Below are 23,905 nucleotides of genomic sequence, written 5' to 3' on the forward strand. Positions count from 1 at the left end.
ACTAGCCCGTCTTCTCCTTGCTGTTCTGCAGCTTCCTTAAGGATAATGACCCTTTTTTTTTTTTTTTTTTTTTTTTTTTTTTTTTTTGCGGTACGCGGGCCTCTCACCATCGTAAGCCTCTCCCCGCCGCGGAGCACAGGCTCCGGACACGCAGGCTCAGCGGCCACAGCTCACGGGCCCAGCCGTTCCATGGCATGTGGATCTTCCCGGACCGGGGCACGAACCCACGTCCCCTGCATCGGCAGGCGGACTGTCAACCACTGCAACCACAGGGAAGCCCTAATGACCGTTTTTAATGCACTAGTATTCCACTGAGTAGGAATTCCGGAGTTTGCTTAATTCAGCCCTTTCCTGTTGCTATTGTCAGTAATGGACCATTGTACATAATGTTCTGATGAATATCTGTTTGCAGAAAGCCTCTTTTATCCCCCTTCTCTTTTCTGATTATTTCCTGAGGATGGGTTCCCAGAAGTGCCTCTAGCCACTCTCCTTCTCCTTCTTGTTCTGCCTCCCACCTTCCTCTTTAAACAACCAAGAAAAAAAAGTATTAATATCAGTCTTTCCCACTGAGCCTTCTGTGTCCCTCCTGCCCCGCTCTTCCCTCTTCTCAAGAACAGAAGAAAGAGAGGAAAGGAACCATTTTGTTCCCTAAAACTCTGAAAAACATGCGGCCCCATGCATGCACGCCAGCTGGATTTCCACAGGGCTGCAACAGTTTTTTCCCTCAGCCTTCCCTCTCCTCTCCCTGCAGGTTCTGATTTAGTTAAAAGGGAGACCAGAATGGGTTAGGAACCCGGGACCTGCCATTTGAACTCCACTCTACTTACTAGCTATTGACCTTGGACAAGTCATGAACCTCTCAGAGCCTCAGTTTTCTCATCTGTAAAATGGGAGTAATCATAAGCCTTACAGCATATGGTGTTGTGAGGTTTAAAGGGGATAATCCTCCAAAAACTACCTTATGAGTTATGTATTATTAATCCCCATTTTAACAGTATTTTACATATGAAGTGCTTGGTACATGTTTAGCTGTTGTTGATATCTTAGTTGCCAATATTCTTAAACTGCCAAAAAGCAGCCAATAGGGAGCCGGCTGTGCTCCATCACTGGTTACATGAACTGTTCATCGCTTCCTCTGCGCTGTTCTTGCTGACCGTCCCCACTGTCCCCCACTCAATTCTTAACCTTTCCCAGTCTTCCAGGGTCATCTCAGGTGCCACATCCTCTGTGAAACTTGCTAAGAGCTCCCCTGATAGCCCACCACCGTGCCTCTCCTGAGCCCAAAGTAGCCTCCAACACTCCACTGCACTTAGCAGCAGTGTCCTTGGATCAAGGCCGTTGGTGAATGTCTTTCCCCCTGCTAGTCCGGGGTTAGAATCCCTGGCCAGGGAACCACATATGTGTCCCCAGTAGATGGCACAGTGCCCGATGCTTGGGAGGCAAATGCCGTTTAAGAGTAGTTTTAATCCCAGGCTTCAATAGCATTTATAGGGTAAATAATCTTATAGAAAATTTCAAAAGATTCCTCCAATTGATTTATAGTTGTTGAAATTTTACCTGGTATTTGTTTTGGGATTAAGCAAGCCATCAAGTTGCCTCAGGCCTGGAATCCTTGGCTTCTAACCACATTTTTTAATTGTAATGGAACCATTGTGCCTCGCTGTGGGGAAAAGCCAATATATATTTATGAATATGAGCTTGCAAATAAATCAGGGCAAAGGACCCTTGTCCCAAAGGCAAAAAAGAGTAAATTTCTACCCCTGGCTATCTGGGGAAACAGCATAGTGAAACACTTTATTTCAGGAGTCTCATTTTCTCTGGGCATTTCATGCAGATTGTGTCTTCTAGTCTATAGTATAACCTTTCATAAAATAATATTTATTGATTTTTTTTCCTCATTAGGTAATAACATTTGTTCATTGCAGAAAATCTCAAATGGCAATTTGAAAGTTTTCTTGTGAGCCCTACCCAGAGATAAGGAATGTCAGTATTTTATTACATGTCCTCAAATTCAAATGCCATCAGGACCAGGCAGGAAGGCATGTATCCTCAGCGCAGGGTGGGCTGACCTGTAAACCAGGGACCCCCGCCGGGCCCCGGTGCTGACCCGCCAGCATATCCTTGCCCTCCGGCACATTCCTTGTAGAAATGTACCTTTGGAGTTGCCAGTCACATCTCCTGAATTTCCAGACAAATCAGAAATCCACATTATGTGCGAGCCTCCTAAATTTTTAATACCCACCTCATTTAAATAAGAAGTAAAAACACCTTTGGGCCAAGTGAATGCACCTGAGGCATCCTTTAGGTTCTATTGTATTGCACCTGGCATCTTGTTACAACTCCCTTCTTAGTCTTAATTACTTAATTACCATATAGAATCTAGAAGGAGGTACCAGTGGGCTTTGTGTTCAGTCCTGGGGTTACAGGTTCCCTAGATGTACCTTAGAAGCAAGGGTTCAAGAGAAAATCCTTCTGGAATCTTCCCTCAAACAGTAAGTATGGATTGAGCAACCTACCATGTGGCAGGCTGTGTTAGGCACTGGGTGCTCAGCCATGACCCAGACAGACCAGGTCCCGAGCTCAAGGCCCTCCCATGCTAGTGTGAAAGCAGGCTGTACCCCAGCTCACAGAAAACAAGAACGAAAGATCTATAGAGAATGAAGAATGAAGATAAACTCAAGTAACAGCAGTGAGCTGGTGACTTAAGTTCAGGGGTCAAGGAAGGTCTCTCTGAGACGGTAACATTTAAGCAAAATAAGACAGACAACCATGCAACCATAAGAAGAAAAGAGCATCTCCAGCAAAGAGAATGTCCTATGCAAAGGCCCTGAGGTGAAAATGAGCTTAGCATGTTCAAGAATCCAAAATAAGGTCCACGTGGGGCTTCCCTGGTGGGCACAGTGGTTGAGAGTCCACCTGCCGATGCAGGGGACACGGGTTCGTGCCCCGGTCTGGGAAGATCCCACATGCCGCGGAGGGGCTGGGCCCGTGAGCCATGGCCACTGAGCCTGCGCGTCTGGAGCCTGTGCTCCGCAACGGGAGAGGCCACAACAGTGAGAGGCCCGCGTACCAAAAAAAAAAAGGTCCACGTGGCTAGAAGGTGGTAGGTTGGGACGGAGGGAAACAATGAGACTAGAGAAAGAGGTAGGAGTTTTAGACCAGGTAAGGAGTCTGGGTTTTACCCAAGCATAAGCAAAACCCCTTGCAGTATTTAAGGAAGGGACGATGCATATTGCTACTATGAGAATCAGTTATAGCAGACAAAGGTAGGAGGAAGACGAGTAAGGACGCTTCTGCAAAGGTCCAGCAAGACGTGATGTTGGCTTGGACCAAGATTCTGGCGGTGCATAGGGACAGTAGAGGTTGGATTCAGGTGGAGAAAAACAGGATTTCTTGGAAGAAGATAAGGGAAAGCGAGCAACCCAAGATTAACTCCTAGATTTCTGGGGCACTTGACCATTGCTTGTTTGCCTGACCCCTTAGCAGCGCCCCATACAACTGACCACAGCCTTCTGGAAACACTTTCTTCTTTTAACTCCCATGACAACAATCCGTCCTGCTTTTCTTCCACCTTTACTAGTCAAACACTGACGACCTTACAGAACAAACACTGACGACCTATTATTTACCTATTGCAATAATGTCGTGTAACAAGCCCCAAATCAGTGCTTTGAAACGATAAGCATTTACAGAGCCTTCAAGTTTGCAGGTGAGCTGGGCAGTTCTCCTGGGCTCAGCTGGCCTCTCTCCTGCATCTGCAGCCAGCTGTAGGTCTTGGCTGGGAGTGGTTGGCGGATCTAGGATGGCTTCGGCTGGGATACCCGGGGTGGCTCTGCTCTGCTCTGAGTGTCTCATCCCTCCACAGGCTACTCTAGGTGTGCTCTCATGGTGATCACAGAAAAGCAAGAGAGAGTGGAAATGTGCCAGGCTACTTGGGGCCCTGGCTCAGAACTGGCATGATACATCCCCTCTTCTGGCCAAAGCAGATTTGAGATGGGGGGAATAGACTCACCTCATCGGTGCAAGGAAACCTACAGAGTCACATGGGAAAGAGACAGGAGAGGTGACAAGTTGCAGACATTAATGCAGGCAACCCCAGGACACTTTCACAGTGCCATCTGTGCTGTCCACAGTCGTCACTAGCCACGAGGAGACATTAAGTCTAAATTAACTACATTTAGAATGCAGTTCCTCGGTTTCACCAGCCACATCTCGAGTGCTCGGTTGTCAGAAGTGGCTGAGGCTACTGAACTGAAGTGCACAGATGCAGAACAGTCCTCATGGCATTGAGTCTGCAGCACAGTCCAGAGGGAGGGTTTTCTGCTGGCCAAAGTCCAGACCAAAGTGGACTTGCGTGGGCCGGGAATGCCCAGCAAGCAGTTCTGAAGACAGTGCAGGTTTTTTTTTCTCAAAGCCCCGAAGGCATCCGATACAAGGCAGTGATTTCAGGAGATGCGTAACACAGGAAGGCGGCTTCCCTAACTGTTATAATCAGACATAAAGATTCAAACTCCAGAGCAGGACCAGAGGAAAGGAAGGCTGAGAGGGACAGTGATTTGTGGAATGCTGTCATTAAGGAACCGCAAGCACCCTCTAAGTACCACGCGCCTTACATACTGCAGAAGCCGACAGCTTTTCATTTCACAAGTAGGAAGGGCAAAGAACTGGGCTCGTCCGGGCTCCTCCCTCCTTCTCTCTTCACTCCCCCCTCCTCTGGGCATCTCTGCTTCGCTTCCCTGCCCCTTTCAGCGAGAAGCCTTTGTGGATCAAAGGCATGCATCTTAAAATGAGCTACCTACTTGTGTATGTAAGAATTTATCTCAGTTTGGCAGTAATTTTTAAGGGACCATACCCAGTGCCACCGGTAAGGACAGTGAGGTGTAAATCAGTACCACCTTTCTGATAAACTTGGGCAGCAGACATCAAGAGCCCCTTGGAGATTAGAGAGGAAGAAAGATGCTCCCCAAAACATTTTTAGCTCAAGGATGGTTAATGCAGCATTGTTTAGAATGGCAAAAAATTAGAAACCAGTTGAACACCCAATGATGGGGAACTTTCTCTATAATATGATAATACCATATTTGGTGTTATAGTTCCATATCATGGTATTACATACAATGGAAGAATGTATACACACACACACACACAACGAATCATGTTTTCAGAGACTATTCAAAGACGTGATAATGCACAGGAGATACTATGAAGCAAAAGCAGGATATAGCCAGTGTGTATATGACGGTCCCAGCTATGTAGGATTTATGTAAATATGTGTGTAGAAAATAAGGCTGAAAAGAAACAGGTCACGATGACACTGTTCGCTACAGCTTGCCGTCGCTTCTCAGTGCCTAGCACTGGAGGGTCGGGTGAATGGCTGTGAATTGACATCGTCTATGGAAAGAAGCATCGAAAGGAGTCGTTTTTATTCTCTTGATTGTGCTTTCATGCAGTCAGCATGTCTTACATTTATGATCAGCAAAAAGTTACTGTTCACAGTTATGGAGATCATAGGATCACAGGGAGCAGCTTTCAGGAACACAGTGAGCTTTGTATAAAATGGGGATTATTTTAAGGACAGGACCAGCGTGATGGGTGGGGAACCCCACTGTGATCCAAACACGACGTCCAGGCCCTGACCCATGAGCTTGCATGAGCCTGTGCATGTCTTTCAGGTACTATCCAATGGGCCACCCAGCCTCTGTCCACCTCTACTTCCTTGCTGACCGTTTCCAGGGCTTTCTGATCAAGCATCACGCTACCAATCTGGCCGTGAGCAAACTCGAGACCCTGGAGACATGGGTGATGCCAAAGAAGTCTTCAAGATCGCCAGCCCACCCAGCGACTTTGGGAGGCTTCAGTTTTCTGAGGTAAGAGGCCAGAAACTACCACACGACATCCCCTCTGGCAGTCCACTTGCTGGGCTCTGTTTCTGCTCTGACACGTGTAGTTGGAGCTGGAGGAGAAGAGGACTTGAAGAGGCCCAAAGATAAGCTGGGCCCTGTGCCTGGAGAAGGTTCAGGGTGGTCAATATCAGTGCACCCAACCAACCTGGAGCTTTGGTATATTTTTATGGTAGAACTTCTATTCCTTTTCATTTTTCACCCTAACCAGTGATTCCTCCTAAACCTATGTTAGTAATAAACCAGTAACAAACCAGTTTCCTAATGAAGTTGTGGCATTAGTCCCATCTTACAGATTAGAGAACTGAGGCCTATAGAGAGTCAGTGATTTTCTGGATCGTAGCTAGGAAGCAGAAGAGCTCAACATCGAATCCAGGTCTCTTAGGCACAAATCCCATGCTTAATTGTGCTTTTGTTTCCCCAGTTCCTAACGCAGGGTTTAACTCAAAGTAAGCACCAGATCAGTCATTGAATGGTTGAGTGAATGGATGCATGCGTGCGTAGAGGGATGAACAGAGGTGTCAGTGGACGGACAGATGGTCTGATGCATGGATCCCATGGAATGCAGTTCCCACCTCCCCAGGACCGCATTGGCTTTTAGTTATTTTTTCTGCCTGGGGAGATGGATTCATCTAACACCACCCTTGTAACATCAGCCCCACCTCGAGACCTGAAAGGCCCAACATGACCTGGCCTCTGTCTGCTTCTCCAGGCCTCATCCAGGACCACTCTTCTTCCCGCTCACCTCTTCTCGCATCTTTGTCAACATGCCAAGTTTGTTCCTGCCTCGGGCTTGACACGTGGTGATCCTCCTTCCTAGAATACTGTCCCCCAGGTTTTCACCTTTTTTGTTGTTGGTGTTCATTCTGATCTAAGTCCAAATAGCGCACCTTCGGAGAAGCCTTCCGTGCCCACCCACTTATGCCACATTTCTACACCCACCACATCCCTATTTTATTTTTTTCCTAGCATTTACCATCTCAAATGATCTTGTTGATTTCTCTGATCGCTTGGTGATTGTCTGCAAGAGCAGAGATTGCAGCACTGGCCCACTGCTGTGCCCTCAGCACATACAAGAGCACAGCCTTCGTAGATGCTGAACAGGATTTCTGAATGAGTGAGTGTGTGTGCTTGGGTAGTGATGCTGCTGGGAAAGGGAGACGTGATCAAGCTTGGTGAGCGTTGCCCGCACAAAATTCCAGCACCTGATTTCTAACTTCCCCACGTCAGCAAGAAGCTAAAGAGGTGATTCATTCCCGGAGTTCAACATCCCCAATGTGTTTGGCTGCTGGGTTAGGGATGAAGAATCCTGTTTTAGAATATGGAGAATCTTGAAGGTCAGGAGTAGGGTGGGAGGAAGTGTCTGAGTTGCTTCCATTTTCCTTGCTGGTCCTTTTCCAGTCCCTCTGGCCCCGCCTGGCCGACCTGTGCCCGACTGGATGGGCACTGAACAGGCACGGGTGGAAGTTTCTTGTTCAGCCACGATTTTCAGTTAAGGCTCCAAATGGATTGGCTGGATCCGAGCTGCCATGGGAGCCCACTCCATAAATGACTGGCGTCAGGGGGCAATTAGACACTGTCCTAGTTGGATTCTGTGCTGGGGGCCCAAGAGGCCAATCGAAGACATTAATGTCCCATTAGGGAAATGGATGCCTGGTGGCTGGGCTCTCCCTGTCTGTCAGGCTGCCAGTGGGTAACTGGGCACTTCTGGCCATTAGGGAGATGGATGCCTGGTGGCTGGGCTCTCCCTGTCTATCAGGCTGCCGGTGGGTAACTGGGCACTCCTGGCCATTAGGGAGATGGATGCCTGGTGGCTGGGCTCTCCCTGTCTATCAGGCTGCCGGTGGGTAACTGGGCACTTCTGGCAGTGACGGATGTTGGCCACTCCGTGGCTAGTGATTTGTGAGGGTTTCCGCTACAGCTCTGGTGCCCTTGGTGTGGGAACCACTCAGCTCTCTGGCAGAGTAACAGCATGTGATGCAGGGAACCCTGAAACTTGTGTCTTGATTTTTTTTCCCTTAGTTTTAAGGCAAACAGTGTAAAATTGGACGAGAAGTGGGGAACGAACTGCAGGGCCACTTTGTGGGCTATTGAGAACCTCCGTCGGGTCAGCGCTGTCCCGGGGCTTTGCATAGGGCCTGGCTCATGGCAGGCGGCCAGCGTCATTGAATAGCTCCGATTTCTCCATCCCTGGGAGTCCCATGTTAGTGGCTTAGAGGAAACATGCTCAGTCCTTCGGCAGGCAGCCCCCGAGCGCCTACAGTACATGAGGTGTAGGAGGGGCAGTAGTGTACCAGACAGACCAGACCCTTGTTATTGTGGAATTGCGGTCTAGTGGGGCACTCGACCAATGAGTGAGCAAATAAATGAACAAAAACGCTCCAGTTAAAGGCAAGTATTATAAAGAAAATAAAACTTCATTCATGTGACTCCTGAGGACTTGAGAGGCTGGTAGGGACAGCTTTCTGTTACTAAACCAAACTTGGGTCTGCTCGCCCAAGCACAGCAAAGCCAATCTACTGACACCGGGTTGTGGTGAAGGAAAGCACAGCATTTATTCTAGGGCGCCAAGCAAGGAGTCCAGGCAGCTAATGCTCAAAAGACGCAAATTCCCTGATGGCTTTTCGGGAAAGGTTTTTAAAGGCAGGATGAGGGAGGGCGGTTGTCGGGGGCATCATCAGCTCATGGACATTCTTCTGATTGGTTGGTTGGTGAGGTAATCAGGAGTCGACATCATCGACCTTCTGGTTGCAACCCATCTGGGGTCTAGTGCTTGTGGGCAGCATGCAGTTAACTTCTTCCAGCTGGTGGGGATTTCAGTATCTGCAAAACAGCTCAAGGATATGGCTCAGGATACTATCTATAGCCCTTGAGGAGGAACTAAAAGGTCCTTGACTTTGTTTAATGGCTAAACTATTATTATTTTGTCTCACTTGACTGTTTTCCTTTCTTTCTGAATTTTCTCACTTCTCTAATTAAATTTATTCTGTGGAACTCAAGGAAGGCCTAGGAGGCTAAAGTTTTTATTCCAGACAAGAGGCAGGTGGAGGACCTAGGAGGATCTGTCTGGAGAAGGCCCCATAGAGTCCTGCTGGGTTACATTTGATGGAACGATTCACTTGGGAAGGCTTTTCTAATGAGATAACTTTAGGGTTGAAACCTGTAAAAGAGTCAATGGTGGAAAGACCTAGAACATTCTTGGATCTTCCAAGAGAAGAGCATGCACAAAGGTCCTGAGGCTCCAGGAAGGAGCTTGGCATATTCAAGGAGCAGCAAGGCCAGTGTGGCCCGTGAGAAGGAGGAAGGTCTCAGGGGGGCCAGAGGACAGATCATGAGGGGTCTCGCAGGCCCTGGAAAGAAGTTTGAATTGCATTTTAGGTGCAGTGGGAAGGAAGCCTTGGTGACTTTGAAGCTGGGGACCGGTATATTGAGCTTGAACTTCAACGCATACTTAAATTTGAGTAATTGACCACTTGGCAGTGAATGGCAGTGGACTTCCACAGTGAGGCCTGGTGAGAAGATCTTGAGGGCCACAGATGATGTGACAGCAATGGGGCTCCCTCTCGGGCAGCCCCAGATCCCCTCATGTTTGGAGGCAGCAGCTGATTTCCTCCTCCTCTCCTAGATACAGGACAAATTCAAGTTTCCCACTGTCAGCTGCTCCACAGCTCTTCCACCTGGGCTATCTTGGTTTTAGAACTCAGACTTAGGAGACCTGTTCACCCCCATTTCTCTGGGGGATCCAAAGATGATGTTCTGGACTGTCCCCCCGCTCCCCTAACGGGTCATACATCCCTTCCTTAAGTAGGATCCCAAAATGGTTTTGTGATCATTGATCCATTTGTCCATGTGCTCGGCCCCTAATCTTTCGTGACACATGTAGATAACGGGTGGATTGATAGAGATATTGAGCACCGACCGCACGCTCAACACTCTTTTCGGCACTAGTGATGTAGTAGTGAACAAGCCAGATGTAGTCCCTGCCCTCATGCAGTTGACAATTTGGGGGTTTTTTTATTTTACTGAAGTATATTTGATTTACAATGTTGCATTAATTTCTTCTCTACAGCAAAGTGACTCAGTTACACACACACACACATATATGCATACATTCTTCTTCACATGACAGTTTTGAGCTATGGAGAGAGACAAGTAAATTAGAAGTTGTGATACTGCACAAAACAGATAGGTTAAAAAGCTATGCTGGGCAAATGCTTAGACAAGCACATCAGGGGTGCCTGTAAGCAAAGAAGGTTTCCAGGTAGAGGTGACACCTGGGCTGAGAGCTAGATGATGAACTGGCCAGGAGGAGGACGGGGAAGGGAGGAAGACTGAGCCTGAAAGAGGGCCGGGCGTGGACGGAAGATCAGGGAGAGAGAGCCCTTCTGGCAGAGGCGCCGAGAGTGTTCCAGGGTGGCCTGGAGCATGGGGGGAGGAGAGGGGAGGGAGAGGGATGGAGATGAAGCTGGAGTCGGATCGTAAAGGACCAGACCTCGCAGGATAGGACAGGAGGAAAGACTGGACTCATGAACAGTGGGAAGGAGCTAGAAAGGATTGTATGGATGGAGGTCACAGAATCAGGTTTCTCTAGAACAATCTCTGACTTTGAGGCCTAGCTTGCATCCTGCCCACTCATTCATTTATTTCTTCAATAGACAGTGTTGTTTTCATGCCTCCTGTGTTTCAGCTGCTGTGCTAGGCCCCAGGGGTGGGTCCTCAGTAGGAGCCAGTACCTGGAGAGGGTGGCAGAACAGGCCAAGATCTCCCAAGGCTGGGCGGGACGGCTGCCTCTGTCCCAGCATATCTCCCTCTGCTGCCCCTTAGGACAGCTCCTCAAGGCCAATCTTGGCCTAAAGATGGAAACCTGAAGCACGTTGTGGGCCTGGAACGTGCACGTATTACAACCACCCCGGTAGGTGGTAGGCACCTGGCACGTATGTTTTGGATGGATGAATGAATGACTGGATTAGTGGGTGAGTGAGTGGGTGGGAGGCAATATACGGAAGAGTGAATAAGAACCCAGACTCTGGGGTCAGACTTCCTGAGTCCCCCTCACTGACCAAAGCTAGTCATCCAACGGCTCTGAACCTGTTTCCTCATGTGTGAAGTGAGGATAACGTCAAGGGTCCCCCCTCCGTGGAGTTGGGAATGTTAGCCAGATCGATGCACCCACCCACTTAGCAGTAGGTCCGGCACACCAGAAGCTCTCAGTAAATATTAGCCGTGTAGCCCTGTGTCCTGGGTATAGTAACTTGTGGCCCGAACAACGAGAAAGTAAACCAGTTCATGTTTGCACTGCACATGTGAAGTCTGCTCAGGGTGTAGACATGTTTAGCCACACCGGCACCCCAGCCTGCACACACACACATCAGAGACGCTGCTCACAGAAGGACCACGGCAGCAGTGTCCTTGCAGTGTACCCACATGCTGTGTCTTCAGAACATTATATTAAACCTCCTGGGGGAGAGAAGAGGCCCTAATTTAATCTGACTTGAAATAGTATCAAAGCTCAGTATCAGGGATCTATGTGGTTCATTCATTTTTTGCCAAGTCATTCACGCATTCATTTGACAGGTGATTGATGGAGCATTGATTGTGTACCAAGCACAGAGCTGGGCACCAGGAATCAGCAGGGGACCAGCCACAGGGATTTGAGCAGTGAGAGGACATTTCACAAGGTCTTTCTGGTTACTGGGTGGAGAATAAATTGCAGGCAGCAAAAGGGGAAGGATGGAAGCCAAGAGCAGATTTCTGGGGCAGGGGGGGGGGGGGGGGGGGGGGGTGTCAAAGCCATACACACCCCCCGCTGGCTGGCAGGAAGGATGGATATTGTACAACCGTCTCCCACCCCTAGAGTCCAGCTCAGAATGCTTTAGGGAAGCCGAAGCTGTCTCTTCCCTGGAAAGCTATCTGAACTCCTGCAAATGATAGGCGATACTAAGGGGCCCTCACGTTTCCTAGCTTATAATAGGGCAGCTCCAAATCCTGAGCTCCACTCTTGTTCAGAATGATTGTACTAAAAAGAGGCACATTATGTGGAAAGCCAGTGACTAAAGTGGAAATCACCTGTACCTGTTGAGTGGCAGGTTGTATGTTTCCATGGAATGGCCTGCAAGCAGGTATTCATTCATTCCGTGTATACACCACACAGTAGGCACAGGAGGCCCAAAGGTTTAGTGAAAGGGACCACAGGCCTCGTAATCCTTCAGACTAGGTCCAAATCCCAGGTCTCCTGCTTACTGCCTGTCCAACATTAAGTTACTGAGCAAGCAACTTAATTGGAGCCTCAGTGTCCTCGTCTGTTATATGGGTATATGAAGCCCAATAAGCAGTATCCTAGGCCTTCCTAAGAGGCCCAGTGATTTCAGAACTCACTCTCCTGTTTCAGGTCGGCACTGACTGGGATGCCAAGGAGCGGCTCTTTCGCAACTTTGGGGGTCTCCTGGGGCCCATGGATGAGCCAGTAGGCATGCAGAAATGGGGGAAGGGCCCCAACGTGACTGTGACTGTCGTCTGGGTGGATCCTGTCAACATCATCGCAGCCACCTATGACATCCTGATTGAGTCCACTGCCGAATTCACCCACTACAAGCCCCCTTTGAACTTGCCCCTGAGGCCTGGGGTCTGGACAGTGAAAATTCTCCACCACTGGGTGCCAGTCGCAGAAACCAAATTCCTCGTCGCGCCTCTGACCTTCTCAAACAGGCAGCCCATCAAACCGGGTGAGTACTTCCACTATTTCTGGGGGGTAATATTCCATTGCCCGAGGCCTCCTGGGTCCTTCACCTGGGCAGGCGGTGTTGCTCAGACATGGGGCATGTGGGCCACCTTCGAGAACAGTGCCCTCTGTTCTCAGGATTTTTTCCTGCTCATCTGTCATACAGAACCTTCTAATTTTCTGCCTGTCTCTCTGCACACTGAGGTGATGTTATCTGTCTCTGTATTAGACACCTATTTATTAGATGCTCTCCCACTGGACTTCTAGAAGGTCCTGATCATATTTAAGACAGGTGGGAAATAAACCCAAGCTGATATTGAGTTTCAGCAAATCTTGTTCAATGTTTTTAAAAAAATAACTAAAATAGGAATCTCTGTTCATCAAAAGCATGATACTAGGTGAGGAGACGTATCACATACTAAAGGAAAATACTTGCACACACAAAAAAGTACTCAAATTCGGAAATCCCCTAAGTCAGAGCAAACTGCAAGCCACAGGCCAAATCCAGCCCACTTCCTGTTTTTGTAAATAAAATTTTATTGAAATGCAGTCATACTCATTTACATATTGACTGTGGTTGCTTTGGGGCCACAACGCCAGCATTGGGTAGCTGCCCACAGAGCCAGAAGTATTTGCTATCTAGCCCTTTAGAGAAAGGGCTAATCCCTGATAGAAAAGAAAGAAAAAAGAGAGAGCATATACACACATATATAAAAAGATGCTCAGCCTCGTGAATAATGAGAGAAATACAAATTAAAAGCAAAGAGATTCCGCTTCACATCTGCCATGTTTAGGACATGTTTGAAGATGAGACAACATCATTTGATGGTCAAGATGGAGAATAATAACTATCCATGTAAGTGCTAGCGAGAGAGCCACGTAATAAAATGAGTTCGCATTTGCTGGTGAAGTTGAACATACACACATAACCTACCTACCGCACAGAAATTCCACCCGAGGTAGAGGCCACAGAGACTTGTGCAGAAATACAGCAAGCTGTTCATAATAGCACCAAACCAGAACCAGTCCAAATATCCGACATCCAACGGACCAACGATGTGGTCTGTTCCGACAGTGGAGGTCTACGCGGCAGGGAATACGGCGTAGGACCCTCCACGTGCTGATCTGGATGAGCCTCTAGAACGTAATGTTAGGGTGGGGATATCAAAATTACCGTGCATGTATCTAAAGTTCAAAAACAGGCCAAGCCAACAATACAGTATTTCAGGATTCACGTATCAGCAGAAAGCTGCAAAGAAATGAAGGAAATCATTAACAGGAAATTCAGGATGGTGGTTCCCACTGGGCATGGGGTCAGGGAGAGGGGTGTCAGACTCCTAGCACGCCTGCCTTTTTTCTTTTTTTTCCAAAAGGCTTTCTTCTGTTTTTCTATTCCCCACCCGCCTTTCTTTTATCACAGGTAACGTCTTCCTCCCTGCTCAATCCCATCCCCAGGAGTGGCCACTGCCAACAGTTTGGTGTACAGTCCTTCTAGAGGTTTCTCAGTGCTTTTAAAGCATTGACATAAATCACAAAGACAATGTCACTTTTTTAAGAATAGAATGATACACTTCGTAGTAAAACTTGCTTTTTTCACTTTCCGAGTCAATATATGTAAAGCTGCCAACTGCCTAGTGTTCCTTTGGGTTAAGGACCCACAATCTATCTGTCCCTACCCCACCCCCGCCTGGGTAGACACATAGCTTCTTTTGTTGTTGCTGTTACAGATACCACTGCAAAGAAGATTCTTGAACCTAAGATAGTATGTGCCCATGAAGATGCATCCATAACATAGATTCCTAGAAAAAGGATTTCCAGGTCTCTCTCTCCATTTAACAGATCACAAACCCAGAAGCCAGAAACACATTACAGCCTCTGTTGGCTAAAAAGAGCTCTGGGCTGGGTGTCATTTAGCCAGTGACACAAGGAGAGGGGGGACATAGATATGGGGAGGGGCACCTGGAGCCCTAAGAAGGGAGTGTTGATGTGAATTCTGTCCATTTCTGCTAAGTTTTTCTGCTAAGTTTCTGTGCCGAACAAGCAGAAAGATTTGGACCTCATGTTTTCAGGTAATGGAAGTCTGCTTCTCCTCTCCCCCAGGAAACAGGCAAAAGACACCCCCTCCAGAACTAGCGGGGCCAGAGCCCACCCACTTAGGGTCCTCAAGTGTCCCACTGATGAGGCTCACATCCTTAGCATCTCTAAGGGTTCCCAAAGCCAGACGTGGAGGAGAGGGATGGAAGTGGCCGTCTCCTCTTTGCTTCCCATATAGCTAATCGGACAGAAAACGAGTGACCCTGAATCCATCCCTACCTCAGTAAAATAGCCCGGGGCTATTCATGGGGTCCTGATTTTTCCCATCTTTTCTCCTGGGATTTCTGAGGACGGCGAGGCTCTCCCCACGCATGCCCAGGATGAGCCAAGGGTCATTTTACCCCACTGGGAGCAGCCCCCCCCCCCCACCCGTCATCAGTAATTGTATCTGTTAATGATGTTCTGGTGACAGGGAACACGAAGGTGGGAGCGATGCAATTTGTAAAATGATTCGTCAAGAGTAATTTGCTACTGATGCATCCCTGGTACTCTCAAGACATCTGATGAGGTGGCATTGAGGGAAATTTAATTATAGAGGCGAGCATTGTGGGCTGATGCTATAATAGCGTTTCCCACATTAACCTCATTTTTCATAAGGGTTTTCTGCACCAACCACAATATTTGGTTCCCAGCGTTCAAATGTTTGTTAACTCCTCTTTTCACTTTGAATGTCCTGCATTTTCTCAGTTTGGGTGTCTCCCCAGTCCCCAGCTTCTCATCTCTGCAGTCCCTGTAGAGATGAAGGCGTTGAGAGGCTCTAGTAGGGAAGTCAGGACCTGCTCCAAAGAGAACAGGCTCTGTCCTCCTGAAAAAATAGAGGAAAAGAAAACAGGGTTTCTTTCCTGAAAACCCTTTGGTGGGCATCAGGGAGAGGTGGGCCAGACTCCTTAAGGAACTCGAGAACGAGAAGCTCTGCTAAGTATAGCAAGATAGGACATGTGCTCCAGGCGTGCTTCTCAGCTTTCTCCCACCGGTTCCCCTCCAGACCGGAGTCCAGCCCCCCAGCTTCCTGGGGCATTGGGAACTAAAGGAATGACTTTCTCGTACATGCAAGTCAAAGCATATTTTTAGTTCAACTAGCTTTCTCATTGCTTTTTGTTTTTTTAATAACTTTATCTTATTTATTTTTGGCTGCATTGGGTCTTCGTTGCTGCGCATGGGCTTTCTCTTTGTTGTGGTCGGCGGGCTTCTCATTGCAGTGGCTTCTCTTGTTGCGGAGCACGGGCTCCAGTAGTTGTGGCTCATGGGCTCTAGAGCGCAGGCTCAGTAGTTGTGGCTCACGGGCTTTAGTTGCTCAGTGGCATGAGGGATCTTCCCGGACCAGGGCTCGAACCCGTGTGCCCTGCATTGGCAGGTGGATTCTTAACCACTGCGCCACCAGGGAAGCCCTCCCATTGCTTTTTGGAGGGCAGGCACATGTACACGGTCTTTCTTCCTCACTCAGGACCACACAAATTAGAAAGTAACGTGCTGATTATCCAGGCTCTCCTGGTTGTCTCCGAGGGTGACAGCCACCATCAAGCAAAGAGGAAGCATTGTCATCTGAATGCTACATTGTCTTATAAGGAGGTTTCTTCTAATCCTAGTGATCTTGGCTATAGCAAAACCTGATTTGGTAAAACACAACCTACCAGAATCATTAGCCAGTCTTTTCAAAAAAATATATTCTTGTGTTTGGCAATGAAATAAGCCATGAGTGGGAACTTCCTCAAAATAGAAACATCTAGCTTCTTTCCTTCAGCCCAAATGTCTAGACTTTCTGCTTCCCCATCTTTAAGCCCTGGGAAACAGTCACTGTCTCTCTTGTTCATATGTTACTTTACTGTTTACAAAGCATGTGAACTTCTGCCTGAGCCTCGTGCCAGCCCTGTGAGTCTAATTGCTGGAAGGGTGAGTATCCCCATTTTGCAGATGGGGAAACCAAGTCTGCAAAAGACTAGCTCCCAGATGGAAAAATAAAATAAACAAAAGCATTGTTTTAGCTTCCTGCTGATGTATGAGCCTCTTGGTAGAGTATCATAATGACAAGAACGGGCTTTGGAGTCAGCAAGCCCTGGATTTAACTCCAGATTTGTCTCTAAACTATAGCTGCTTCCGTTTCCTCATCTGTAAAATAGGGATGATAAAATCAGCCCTATAGTTGTGTGTGTGTGTGTACTGTGTACTAATAATGCCAATAATAATAATCCTAGCTAAACTTTCCCAAGGACTTAGAATATGCCAGGCACCATTTTAAGCACCTCACGTGAGTCAGCACATTTAATCATCACAAACAAAGCTACGAGGAAGGTACTGCTTCTCCACTCATTTTACTGATGAGGAAGAAGTAACACACCTGGTATGTGGGACGTGGGGATTCAAACCCAGACAGCCTGACTGCTGTCCCCGAGCTCTGGCATGAGACCCCGGTGCTCAGCAAGGCAGAGCCGTTTTGGGAGCCAGCTGGACTTCCCACCCCACCCCACTCTGGTCCCAGCTTCGTGGTTTCCAGGACTCCTTGCTGTGGGCCATTCACGCCCCACATCTTGGACCAAAGCAGAGATCCAGGTCTTATACTGGAGTTCATGTGTGGGCATACAGCAGCCAAGGGCGGGGCTGCTCACCAGGCTCTGAGGTCCACAGACCCGGGTTCCAACCCTGGCTCTGACTCTCATCACCTGTATGATTTGGGGAAAGATGCTTTGCATCTTTAATGAGCTTTAATGAGGCTTTGCATCCTCTGTTCCCAATGCCTGGAATTCTCTTCTCCAGGATCTGCACGTGGCTTCTTCCTTCCCGTGAATCAGTGCTCAGCTCAGATGTCATCTCCGCAGAGAGGTCTCCCGGCCATCCCAGCTAAAATAAACACCCTTGTCACTTCTAACCCAGGAATCAGCAAAGCTTTTATTGTAAAGGGCTAGATGGCAAATTTTTCAGCTTTGTGGGCCATATACAATCTCTGTCTCAGCTACTCAGCTGTGCTGTAGTAACAGCCATAAACAATATGTATCCAAATGGGCATAGCCGTGTTCCAATGAAACTTTATTTACAACAACAGGTGGTGGGCCGCATTTGGTCCAAGGGCCGTAGTTTATCAAGCCCCTGCTCTGACTCAACACACCCCATTTATTCCCTTCATGACACTTACCACTTTCTGGAATTACCTGATTTATTTACTTCTTTCTTTCTTTATAGTCATCATTCTTCCTCCCCTGGATTGCAGTCTCCTTCATTGTCTGGTTTGCTCCAGCACAGAATAGAGCCTGGCACTTAATAAATCTGTATCAAATAAATAAACGAATGAATGCCTTGCAGAGGTAGATGTTTCGTAAATATGTGTTGAATGAATTATTGTTTGGACTATAGAAAGGGCTCCATAAATACACGCTGAATGAAAAGATGAACAGACCATGCCCTGCACAAAGTGGGCTCATACCTGTTGAAGGAATGTCCTCGTAGGCTCAGTTTCTTTGTCTGTACAATGGGAGTGCTAAAAGAACTTCCTCGTGAGATTGTCCTGCGAACTGAATGGTGCTACGCAGTGCCCAGCACAGTGCCAAGCACACAGTAGTAGGTGACCAGTCCATGGCTCTTCTAATGATGTAATTGTTCCCTTTGGCTTTCAGAGGAGGCATTGAGGCTGCACAACGGGCCCCTCCGCAGCGCCTACATGGAGCAGAGCTTCCAGAGCCTGAACCCCGTCCTCAGCCTGCCCATCAACCCCGCCCAGGTGGAGCTGGCTCGGAGGAATGCCGCGTCCAGCGGCGCCGCACTGGAGCGCTGGCTGGACTCGCTGGTGGGCGGGATGTGGACCGCCATGGACATCTGTGCCACAGGCCCCACCGTCTGCCCAGTCATGCAGACCTGCAGCCAGACGGCCTGGAGCTCCTTCAGCCCTGACCCCAAGTCAGAGCTGGGCGCAGTCAAACCCGACGGCCGGCTCAGGTAGCACTGGGCACGTGGGGGCCCCAGCGGATCTCAAAGGGGAAGCAGCCAGAGGGCCAGTGGGAGCCGGACCCTGGGCTCCCACCCCCGAGGGGGGTGCCTTTTGGGAGCGGGGCTCTCCTGGCCATCGAACGACGGGAGGGAAGGTTTGGAGGCCGAAGCAGGTTCTGCCAGCCACCTGCACCCAGCAGGCCGGCTCCCGGGGGTGGGGACGGCTCAGTCCCAGCACCGTGGTGGTCTTACCTCTTCTGATTGATCCTCGAGTGCTACAGGTTCCTTGTCTTCCCCCTCAATGACCTGACCCCCCACCCCACCCCGCCAGACAAGTGATTCCAAAAACTTATATTTTGAGCAGCAGAGCTTTGTTTACTAAGTCGTAGGCGGAGGGAGGTCCAGGGTGAGGATGAAATCCAGGCTGCTCTGGTTGAAGCTGCGAGTGTGAGATTCTTTCTCAAAGCTCAGCCCACCGGGCAGTCCCTTCCCAAGGGCGTCTCCTAAGGTACCTCTTCAGAACCCAGGGGCTCTGCAAAACCTGGTTTGAAAAGCACTGCCCAGAGGGTGGGTTTGATCTCCAGCCCCGCCCTTCAGCTCCTCTGGGCCAGGAAACCCTTGTGCCAGCCCTGAAGTGACAGGACACTAAAGTCACGCTCTCGAGGGCCCGTCCCCAGGGAGGTAGCGGGCTTGGCAGGGCCTCCCACCAGCCCTTCTCAGGTTCAGCCATCCTCCTTTGTAACTAGATGAGCCAGAGAGCCTTCTGATGTGCCATGGCCAAGGTCCACCCAAACTGTGACTGCCAGACAGCCTGGGCTCCAGGCCACCCTCCTTCGAGGCAGAAATCGGGCGATGCTCATGAGCGTGAGGGTCAAACCCCCAGCCGTTCACGGGCGAGGAGATCAAGACCATGACCCCTCTGGGCCTTGACAGCGGGAACTTTGGGGACCATGGCCGTGAAACTCATAGAGATCCTTGGGAGCAAAACTCCTGAGCTGGTCAGCACAGCAATACCTGTCACGTGCCTGAGCCCTTTGTTCTGAGGTCAGGCGTTTGGAACATTTGTGAATCGCACACGCGGTGCTGCTGGGAGCGACCAAACTGCATGGAACAGACTTTTCACGGCCGGGAAAAAGCATTTTAGATTCAGTGTTTAAATTCGTGCCCTTTCTTATCCGAGGTGCCAACAGGCCCATCTGACACGCAGTGTAAAAGTGGGAAGCTTGAGTATCTGGTTGTTTGAAACCTAAAGAACAGTGTGTGTTATTCAAATTGCCTGAGTTACTAGAAACGCAAAGGGTTTCCTTGCCATGTGTACATCGGAGGGCTGCCCTGCTCATCCGGAGACCTCTCCCCGGAGGCCCCCTCCTCCGCTGGTCCCACCCTCCCCCCAGGGACAGGGTCCTCTTGGAAAAGTCCTTCCCACGGAGAGCTGGTCCTTGGCGATTCCCCTCCAGTGTGGGTTTGAAGGTACCGCCGTTTGCTCCCAGTGACCTGTCAGCTGTCGCCCCCTACTCACACCCCCAGCCCAGCAAGGCAGAATGTCCTATGGGCCGTGGAGGATATAGAGAAGGGACACTTTAGATATTTATTATTTATATGTTTTGGTCAATGACTAATTAGTAGGTGCTGTTTTTGCAGCTTGTCAATTACGTTATCTTACTAACTGAAGCTGCCTTTATTCACGAAAGGCCCTCCCCCCCACCCTTCCACTCCCTCCCCCTCTCATCCCCCAGCCCCTCATGTCTGTCTCTTTTTTTGTCTCTCTGCTGCTTTATCTATCTATCTATCTATCATCTCTGTCTCTGCCCTGCGTTCTCCGTGTCCTCAGTGGGAAGCAGGGGACTTGGACACCATGAGGAGAACGCCTCAAAACCAGCATCATCCACTGGCCAGAAGTGGGGTGTCCTTGGGAACAGTGGCGCCTCGCTCTTCCTCACGCAGGGTGTCAGCATGACTCAGCCCTCCGGCTCTGGGGGTGTTGGAATTCCTGAGCCATCCCCGCCACCCGCCCCCAGCACAGGGACGCAACAGGCCAGCGACTTGCAGAGGGAGGCTGTGCCGGCTGCAGAACCTGGGGCTGCCCTCCCGCAGCCAGTCTATTTTAGGAAGATGGTAGGGGGTCAGACCCGGCCAGGAGAGCCCAGGAGCTGGCCCAGTGTTTCCAGGGACCTCGGCGTGGCTTTCTCAGAAAGCCCACGTGAGCTCCACAGGGGTTCACAAGTTCTGTGGGAGCCAAGAGGCCCGTGTCACATCCACTTTCTGCCCCCGGCCTCTGCCTCTGGCCAGGGCCTCCCTGAGCCTGTGGAAGCTGCCCGGGGAGCCGCCCTTTCACCCTTCTCGCCACTAGGGCCCTGTGTGTCATTTGTGATGGTTTTGGGGGCTCTGCCCTGGCACGTCCCTGCGCACCCATGAGCCTGCAGACTCCTCGATGGGGCCCCACCTGCACCCTGACATTGCTGACTCCTGTTCCATCTGGCAACAAGTGGAGAAATGGCAGAGCTGGCTTACTCTGGGGACGGCCCCCACCCCCACGGCCCAGGCCCCATTCCCTACTCACCACCAGGAGACTGGGAAGCTCAGGGGCCTCATGGGATGTTCCACACCTCTGTTTTTGAACCAGAGAATCACTTCGAAGATGTTACATTTGGCTTTAAGGAAAAAAGGGAGAATTTCAAACAAAGCCCAGGATGATTTGAGCAAAGGTGATGTTTTCCCAGGAGAAATAGTTTAACTCATTTTTGTAATCTACCTGAGGATGATTTATTAGTTAGAGGCCATTGGTCAGGCAACCTTGAGCTGTGGCTGCCTGAGGGTTTCAAAACCTGAGAACATGGTCTCTGGAAATCCTATTAAAAAAGCAAAGTGACTGTGGGCTGAGTCACTGACCAGGTCCTCGGACTTCAGGAGGGCTTAGAGGTGGGACGTGGGCTTGGGGGAGAAGGACTCATTGAATAAGCTGTGACAATCTGTCCAATTTCCCACTCACCCCTGTGACATTCGGGTGGAAACCACGCTCAGGTGGCAGGCAGCCGTCCTGAGTCCCGCTTCCCCGGCCGTGTGCAAGGCAGTCTGTCTCCAAGGACGGCACGAGCAGTTCCTAGGACCCCCCCGTGTTCTCAGAGGTGCAGATGCGCCTCCCTTTGGAGAAAGGCCGTTCTGACCGCATCAGGAATCATTCCGACTTCATTCGCCAGTTAGTTTAACTTTCAAAATGCCAGTGGAGTTGAGAAGGAACCAGCACGCCATCCCAAAAGGGCAGATTACAGCTGCTCTGGGCACATGCCGGGACTGGGGGGGGACCCATGCTTCCTTCCGGTTCTCCAGTTTGCAGGTGCAAGGAGGATGCTGGCTGGAACCCTGATCTCCTTGCCAAGAGGGTGCAGGGGAAAGGAGGGCGGTAGCTGCTGGGTGTGGGGCCTGAGCAAAGATCCCTTCCGTAGCCAAGTTCACTGGGGACTCAGGACACGCTCCTCCAGCAGCACCCAAGGGGGCTGTGCTAGAAACAGCTGTTGGCAAACACCTGCCAGATCGAAGCCACACCCTCTGGCAGGGGTGACAAGTGGCTATAGGGTCCAGAACACTAGCATCGATGAGTGACGCCGTTGGTGTAAGACGTTAGGGAGTGGTGGGTACTGTAGTCTAGTCTGCAGCATGCACGTGACACAGACAAAAAACTACAGCTGCGTCTCAGCTCCAGCCGAGGTGCACGTGAGGATACGGGCACAGTGCAGAATTATCTGATTTGGTAAGGGAAGCCAGAAATCCATATTTTTATAGGAAATATGATTTTGAAATGTTGCCATTTTTTTCTTTCCAGAGTGTAGGCAAAGAGAAACCTCACGGTTCAGCCTGTGCACTGCCAGCAAACTCTGCTCTCTGGAGACATGGTTTGAAAGGAAGCTAGGCTTGTCCCGGTGGGGGAGGAAAATGGCACCACTAGGAAGGGGTAAAAACTAACAGCTCATGTCCAGCTCCGAAGGGAATGGGGACCTCTTACTAGTCATTCCCGTCCCAAAGAAACGGTCCCTCAGAGGAGAAGTGTCTCATAACTGGCGTGTTCAGCTCTCCTGGTCTCAAGACAGTTTGTACTGAAGGGAAGATGGCACAGAATTTGCAGACCCCAAGAGCTGCCCCTTAGACGTACGGAGGTCCACATTGGCCTGGTCCCCGCCTTCCAGAATTCCATCCTACCAGGCGGAGAGGTCCAGGATGTGTTTCAGGAGGAGGGGTTGGCGTGTCAAACAGCCCGGCTCTCTCCAGATCCCAGGTTTTAGCAGCCATCTTGCCGCATGTCCGGAAACATCTTCGGAAGCCGTGCTCACGGGAGGTCCCCTGTGCTTCTGCCTCACTTACCTTACTATGCCCATGGGTCAACCACAGGCGCTACCTCATGTGTCTGCTGAAGTTTACCGGGGGGGGGGGGGGGGGGGGGGGGGGGGGGTGGGGGGGCGGGGGGGGGGATAAAGGTGTCCAAAATCTGCTGGAGCTAAATGCATAATCTATGCAAATTCTGTCTTTCTCTTTCTTTCTCTCTCGCTCTCTCAGAAGTATTACTTTTTTTACCTGGCAAACAAGATACTGTACAGACCCCTCTTAAGACTGAGGAGGGCTTTCACGTGCCACCTGTGTCTGCCCCTCACGTTGTCATTGGTTCTGTCCTTGCCAAGCCCCAGGCAGCGAGAAAGCAGCCCTCTGTCACCCTCCCCTTGGCTGGGAACACTCCATCCGCCTCTGCCTACCCACCCCGCAGGAGAGCAGGTTCTGAACCTTGCCACCTCCGTTCCCAGCTCCATCCTCTCCACCCCTCATTTGCCTCCCTATCCTTCCCTTCCCCCACCCCCAAAAGCCGTAGGTTTCTCCTTTTTGAAATGAGGCCTTAACCTTATTTTGGGAAAGCTAACCACCCTCCCCCTCCCATTTCCACCAACATCCGAGAAGAAAGAGCATCTTGTAGCTCTCAGGGCAACCTCCTAAGCCAGGGGCTGCCAATCTGGAGCTTGCAGATGTGATAGAAATGGCTTCTCTGTGTCGTCTTGAAGAAAAATTTTGTTTTTCCTACGGGTAAAATGAAGGCTTGTGTGCTCATCTAAACCTCAACCAACTCCCGAAGCACTCTCCTAGAGCATATCGCCACTGCGATGGGCTGCCGACGTGGGCTTTCCAGCCCTCCCCCGCCCCCCCAAAACTTGGTGACTTTAGGTACTTCATTCATGGGTAAATCAGGAGAGTTTCTCAATTTATCTCTTCATCCTTCCTGCCTGGAAAGTGATAGCAT

The 23,905-nt window shown here is 49.9% G+C and overlaps 1 protein-coding gene across 1 annotated transcript in view; it reads left to right on the forward strand.

Annotated features, from left to right (window-relative positions):
• Positions 1-23,038, forward strand: part of XYLT1 (xylosyltransferase 1) — a 311,724-nt gene extending 288,686 nt beyond the window's left edge. Inside the window, 4 exon segments of the mRNA XM_032605511.1 lie at positions 5,673-5,812; positions 5,815-5,867; positions 12,289-12,622; positions 18,318-23,038. Of these exon segments, the coding sequence (XP_032461402.1) occupies positions 5,673-5,812; positions 5,815-5,867; positions 12,289-12,622; positions 18,318-18,640 (850 nt within the window). The 3' untranslated portion in view covers positions 18,641-23,038.
• Positions 23,039-23,905: the final 867 nt, after the last annotated feature.

The sequence above is a fragment of the Phocoena sinus genome, chromosome 15 (genome assembly GCF_008692025.1).
Source record: "Phocoena sinus isolate mPhoSin1 chromosome 15, mPhoSin1.pri, whole genome shotgun sequence".
In the NCBI taxonomy this organism is placed as follows: Eukaryota; Metazoa; Chordata; class Mammalia; order Artiodactyla; family Phocoenidae; genus Phocoena; species Phocoena sinus.